Source organism: Dipodomys ordii, unplaced genomic scaffold (genome assembly GCF_000151885.1).
Source record: "Dipodomys ordii isolate 6190 unplaced genomic scaffold, Dord_2.0 Scaffold79, whole genome shotgun sequence".
Lineage (NCBI taxonomy): Eukaryota > Metazoa > Chordata > Mammalia > Rodentia > Heteromyidae > Dipodomys > Dipodomys ordii.
Genome location: NW_012267295.1, coordinates 7,507,706 through 7,514,363, shown reverse-complemented (window position 1 = coordinate 7,514,363; position 6,658 = coordinate 7,507,706). Strand labels below are relative to the sequence as shown.

The following is a 6,658-nucleotide window of genomic DNA, read 5'->3' as shown; positions in this document are numbered from 1 at the left end:
CCGCCCCACCGCGTCCCGCCCCGCCCGACCTCCTCCTCCTCCTCAGGACCGCGCCCTCCGCGTGCGTTTCCGGCTCCTCGGCCGCTCGGGGGCGCTCGAGCCCCGCCCACCTCGGTCTGCGCGTGCGTCTTACAGAAACCCCAGCCTGAGGGGCCGAACCGCGAGGTCGCTTCTCGGTTCAAACCGGCCCCGTCCAATCGAGTGCGGAGCGCTCGATCCACAGTTGCTAGGCGACCGGTTGCCGCTGGGATCTCTTTCCGGGCGTTCTTGAGTCCTGCAGACTCCGGGTTTCCGTCTTCCCGGCACGCCCCCATAGGAGAGCCACGTGGTCCCAAATATTAGAAATGAAGATTTGAAACCGAGGGGGGAGGGAGGCGTGGGGGAGGGGGGAGGGAAGGGGTAGGAGGGGGAAAACAAAGGAGGGGGTAACAGTGCTCCATAGGCAAGGTACTCATTACCTTACTCTTGTAACTGTAACCCTCTGTACAGCATTTTTACAAGAAAAAACATTTTAAAAAAGAGACTTGAGGGCTGGGAAGGTGGCTCCGTGGTAGAGTGCTTGCCTGCATGCCTGAGGCCCTGGGTTCGATTCCCCAGCACCACATAAGCAAAAAGAAAAAAGCCGGAAGCGGCGCTGTGGCTCAAGTGGTAGAGCGCTAGCCTTGAGCTGAAGAGCTGAGGGACAGCGCCCAGGCCCAGAGTTCAGACCCCACGACCAGACCCATTAAAATAAAAAAAAAAAGGGACTTGAAACAGAATTGGCCATGTGGCCCAAAAGGAATGGGGATTGTATGATTTCTGAGTTTTCTTCTTTTGGGGGGGGGAGGGGTGTGTTTGCTAGTTCTGGGGCTTGACATAAAGGCCTGAGTGCTGACCCTTAACTTCCACTCCACTTGAGGCACACTTCCACTTCCGGTATTTTGCTACTTGTGAGTCTCACTGACTATACTCTTCCAGCTGGCTTCGAACCATGATCTTCAGATCTCAGCCTCCTGATTATCTAAAATTAAAGGCTTGAGCCACCAGCCCCAGGCCTATATGCTGATATTTTTCACCTGTGTTGCACAGGAAAAGGGTGCCCAATTTTCCTGTTTTGCGTCCGACGTGACGTGTATGAAGGGAATTTGTATCGAGTGCCTTCCCCCTCTTGCTTTGCGCCCTACTGTATGCCAGGCACTGTGCTGAAAACAGAAGAGCTACTAAGAAGGTTTTCAGGGAAATGGTGCCAAGCCGCACAGGGAGCAACTCTGACAATACAGTACACCACCCTGCCTGGCAGCTCCTGGCACCTGCACAACAGCAACCCCGGAGTTCCTTCTGTCCTAGAGATGTTTATTGAAGTGCTAACTTCCAACACAAAAATATGAGGCAAGACACAGGTCCTGATTTCAACAGCATGCAGATGAGCAGGGCCGGTGACTTGTGAAATTCAGTCTGCTGTGAATGGGCACAGAGGGGTGCACAACCCCGGAGTGGTACCAGCTCCCTGACTTCTCATAAAAAGAATGTTCATTTGGGATGAGGAATGTTCACTTATGGGACATCCATAGGTCACATTGTTTTGCTTTTGTGTTTTCACAAAAATCTGAAAGCCAAGCTATCATATCACATGTGAGAGACAGAATCTCCTGAATTTGCAGCTTCTACCCGGGGGCCTACCCAGGGGCTTTCACTCTGATGCAGGTTTTTGAACAGAGTGAAGTGCAGAGGTGGATGTAAAATCAGATCAAATAAATGTAAGAACTAAAACCACTGTAATATAGTGATGAGCTTTTTTTTTAATGACAAACTTCAAAATGACTTCTTCAAAAAAGAACTCTTAGACTTGAAAAGACACTTGGACAAAATGAGGAGTCAAGCCAAAGACTGAGAGAAAATATTTCTAGAACAAGGACCTGATGAAGGATTTGTACTTGAATAAAGAACCTTTTTAAATCAACATTAAGAAAAAAAACAGTATTTTAAATTGTGCTAAATATATGGGCAATCATTTCACTAAAGAAGATATATGAGGGCTGGGATGTAGCTCAGTGGCAAAGCGCTTGCCTAGCAAGTACAACATCCTGGGTTCGATCCCCAGTACCAAAAAAGAAAAGACAAAAAAAAAAAAAAGATATATGAGACCAGGCACCAGTGGCTTACGCCTGTAATCCTAGCTACTCAGGAGGCTGAGATCTGAGGATCACAGTTCAAAGCCAGCCCAGGCAGGAAAGTCTGTGAGACACTTTATCTCCAATAAACCACTAGAAAACCAGAAGTGGCGCTGTGGCTCAAGCGGTAGAGCACTGGCCTTGAGCTGAAGAGCACAGGGACAGCACCCAATCCCAGTTCAAGCCCCGTGACCGTCAAAAAAAAAAAAATTATATGGCAGGGTGCTGATGGCTTACACCTGTAATCCTAACTACTCAGGAGGCTAAAATCTGAGGATTGTGGTAAGAAGCCAGCCCATGGCAGGAAAGCATGTAAGAAAGACTCTTCAGTTAACAGCAAAAAGTCAGAAGTGGAGGTATTGCTCAAGTGGTAGAGCATTATCTTTTAAGAGTTTGGGGCCCTGAGTCCAAGCCCTGTCACTGTTCAAAAAAAGATATAACCAATGGTAGGCAATAGAGATAACTGTAAGGAAGACATCAAATGGCAAAGACTGAGACAGAGAGCAAAATGTCTTTTACATAGCACCACCCAGCAGTAAAAACAAGGATGGGTCAACTTGGACCTAACATGAGATCAAAATATGAGCCCAAAATATCAATTGACCCTGATTAAAGTTTCATGTCCCACTCCTGATCTCTCATGTTAAGGAATATCTATAAATGACATTTGATGTTGGTGTACCTATTCTTTGTCCTTCTTGGGACCTAACTAGAAGCTATGGGATCCTAAATGACCCATATCTTGATGAAACATTTGCAGGAAGGTATGGGAAGGCTAGAGATTATTCAACAGACACTTGTTGGGTGTTGGGCATCTACTATGTGCTAGGTATAGCAGTGAACAAAATGGGCAAAAGATACTGTTCCTGATGGAGCTTACACTATCATGGAGGAAGACAGAATAAACAAGTGGCCCATCACTAGAGGATCATGTCTATAATCCTAGTTACTCAGGAGGCTGACATCTGATGATCAAGGCTGGAAGTCAGCCTGGCCAGAAGCGTCTATGAGAGCCAGCAAAAAGCTAGAAGTAAAGGTATAACTCAAGTGGTAGAGTGCCAGTTTTGAGGCCTCATAGGCCATATAAGACTTCAGGTCAAGCCCCAGTATTGGGTGTGTGTGTGTGTGTGTGTGTGTGTGTGTACAAGCACTCACAAAGCCCCATGTGGTCTCATAATCTACCAACTTGCTTTTCTGGTGGGCTTTTCTCCCATATGAAGGACATTCTCAATCCATGAACAAATGATAACATAAGAAATCATGGGACATAGTAGGTTGTTTTGCCAACAAAGCATCACAAGAAGCTATATATAACCTTTCAAAATGTGATGAATTTATGCCTGAAAGGAATGATTATTTCTATTTTATTTGCCTTGATGGGAGTGTTTTCCAGTTGCTTAAGGCAAATCATTTAATGTAAACAGGGAAGCCCAGAACTTGTCAAAAAAAAAAAAACATGTTGGGACTACACCTTGGCTCTCAAGGAATAGACAGGAAAAAAAGAAGAGATGGTCGTAAATGTAGGGGTTTTTTCGTCTTCTTGTTTTTAAGTTGTGCTTTGAAAGAAGGTGCCTTTCATGTGCAGGTTTGCAGAAGAAGAAATCTGATTTTTGATGTGATAACACATTCTCTGACATGAACCGTACAGTTGAGAGTGTTTTTTTTAATGACACTTTCATCTTCAAAGCCCTTTGCCAACACAGATGGATTAATTATTCATATTTTTGGTTGCTTGTTAAAAAGGCAAGTCTGCGTGTTAAAAAGGCAAGTCTTCAAAGCAGGGTTCTCTCTTGGAACTGGGGCCCTCTGCTTTTCTAACCTCTAGAAAGAAAAGGGAGTCTATTCTTCTTAGAAAGACGAATATAATGAGGGGGAAAAATGCTGGGGACCAGAGGAAGATACTGTCCTAGGCTGTGTAGGATGAGAAGCCGGATTGGAAGCTGTGTTTACAGTAAACATTGTGAGACAGAACTACAAATGTTAATATTTTTTCCTCCCAGTCTTTGATGTGATTTCAAAAACTAGCACGAGGACATGAAATGCCTCATGTCAAACCTACCTTGGCACATAATCTATGGATCCTTATATCTGTTGTTAGTTGTTTTTTTCTGGTTTCTCCCAGAAAGTGTCTAACTGGTTTAAACAAAACAAAACAAAAAGTCAGGGAGAAGAAACTCTGAAGCTTCCCAGAGGTGGAGAGGGTGGAGAACTGGGGTGATGGGGGGGGGCGCATGGACTTGACGCGAGCTCTAACCACCAGGGAGCAGCAGTCTCCTTCCCCGGGCTGCGCGCTGCCCTCCACCTCCCCAAATGAAGAAGCAGCAAGTGCCAGTCTGCAAACGCGCCAAGAGCGCTCCGCAGGAGACCCGGGCGGGCGCGCGGGCGCCGGGAACCACGGAGAGCACCGTCGGGGTCTGATTTTCCAGGAGGAAAAGGCCTCCCGTTCAACTTGGGCTCCGCCGACAGATCTTCTGCAGGCTCCCGGGAGGAAAGAAGCTTTGGGAGCATCTGGAAGATTCCTCCTGGGATCGGAGGATCGAAGCCCCTGACAGCGTCGGGGAGGGCGGGGGACCACGCTGCGGCGTGGGCCCGGTGAGGAAGCTACTTGGTCCTCGTCTTCTTCTTTTGGACCCATCCTGGGACTTGAACTCAGGGGCTCGGGCGCTGCACCCGGTGCTGCCCAAGGTTGGCGCTCCACCACTTAAGCCACAACTCCGCGTCTGGCTTTTTTTTTTTTTTTGGTGGTTCAGCTCACGGATTTTTCTGCCCGAGCTGGCTTCCGAACTGCGATCCTCCCGGGAAGCTGGGATTACAGGCGGAGGCCACCGGTACTCTTTGCTATCTTTGGAAATAAGATCGGCGGGGAATCCGGGTTCCAAGCCCTGGATCAGGGCTAGGAGCATTATTATTATTATTATTATTTTATTGAATTTTGCCATCTCTGATCTGAGTCTTTACCAAGTGATCGCGCAGTGCCATGAACTTCAGAAGCCACGCCAAGTCTCCTTGAAGCCTGTCCGGGAACCGAGCACCCAGCACCTTCTCCAAAGACCCGCGGTGCCAGGCAGTCTGGATGCACCAGCACCTCCACGAACCCTCTTGGGTTCGTCTTCTCAAGGACCGATGGAGAAACGTAAGCCGACCGTGCCGTACCCGCTGCGCCCGGTGCCTCTGGCCCGAGTCCCTCCCGGGGAGGCGTTCGGGGTCCCCGAGCGCCAGGAACAAGCGCGCAGTTGGGAGCGGAGACGGCCGTGCCCGCCCCTGCCGCTGGAGGGCGCCGCGGAGCCCGCCTTCCTGCGCCTGCGCAACGAGCGCGAGCAACCTTTTTAAATCAACATTAAGAAAAAAAACAGTATTTTAAATTGTGCTAAATATATGGGCAATCATTTCACTAAAGAAGATATATGAGGGCTGGGATGTAGCTCAGTGGCAAAGCGCTTGCCTAGCAAGTACAACATCCTGGGTTCGATCCCCAGTACCAAAAAAGAAAAGACAAAAAAAAAAAAAAGATATATGAGACCAGGCACCAGTGGCTTACGCCTGTAATCCTAGCTACTCAGGAGGCTGAGATCTGAGGATCACAGTTCAAAGCCAGCCCAGGCAGGAAAGTCTGTGAGACACTTTATCTCCAATAAACCACTAGAAAACCAGAAGTGGCGCTGTGGCTCAAGCGGTAGAGCACTGGCCTTGAGCTGAAGAGCACAGGGACAGCACCCAATCCCAGTTCAAGCCCCGTGACCGTCAAAAAAAAAAAAATTATATGGCAGGGTGCTGATGGCTTACACCTGTAATCCTAACTACTCAGGAGGCTAAAATCTGAGGATTGTGGTAAGAAGCCAGCCCATGGCAGGAAAGCATGTAAGAAAGACTCTTCAGTTAACAGCAAAAAGTCAGAAGTGGAGGTATTGCTCAAGTGGTAGAGCATTATCTTTTAAGAGTTTGGGGCCCTGAGTCCAAGCCCTGTCACTGTTCAAAAAAAGATATAACCAATGGTAGGCAATAGAGATAACTGTAAGGAAGACATCAAATGGCAAAGACTGAGACAGAGAGCAAAATGTCTTTTACATAGCACCACCCAGCAGTAAAAACAAGGATGGGTCAACTTGGACCTAACATGAGATCAAAATATGAGCCCAAAATATCAATTGACCCTGATTAAAGTTTCATGTCCCACTCCTGATCTCTCATGTTAAGGAATATCTATAAATGACATTTGATGTTGGTGTACCTATTCTTTGTCCTTCTTGGGACCTAACTAGAAGCTATGGGATCCTAAATGACCCATATCTTGATGAAACATTTGCAGGAAGGTATGGGAAGGCTAGAGATTATTCAACAGACACTTGTTGGGTGTTGGGCATCTACTATGTGCTAGGTATAGCAGTGAACAAAATGGGCAAAAGATACTGTTCCTGATGGAGCTTACACTATCATGGAGGAAGACAGAATAAACAAGTGGCCCATCACTAGAGGATCATGTCTATAATCCTAGCTACTCAGGAGGCTGA

General features: G+C 47.4%; 1 protein-coding gene across 1 annotated transcript in view; it reads left to right on the top strand.

Moving 5' to 3' along the window:
* Positions 1 to 5,273: 5,273 nt before the first annotated feature.
* The window catches only part of Ascl4 (achaete-scute family bHLH transcription factor 4), a 5,847-nt gene continuing 4,462 nt past the window's right edge, over positions 5,274 to 6,658 (top strand). Inside the window, exon 1 of the mRNA XM_013024814.1 lies at positions 5,274 to 5,467. Coding sequence (XP_012880268.1) covers positions 5,274 to 5,467 — 194 coding nt within the window. The remainder of the gene's footprint in view (positions 5,468 to 6,658) is intronic.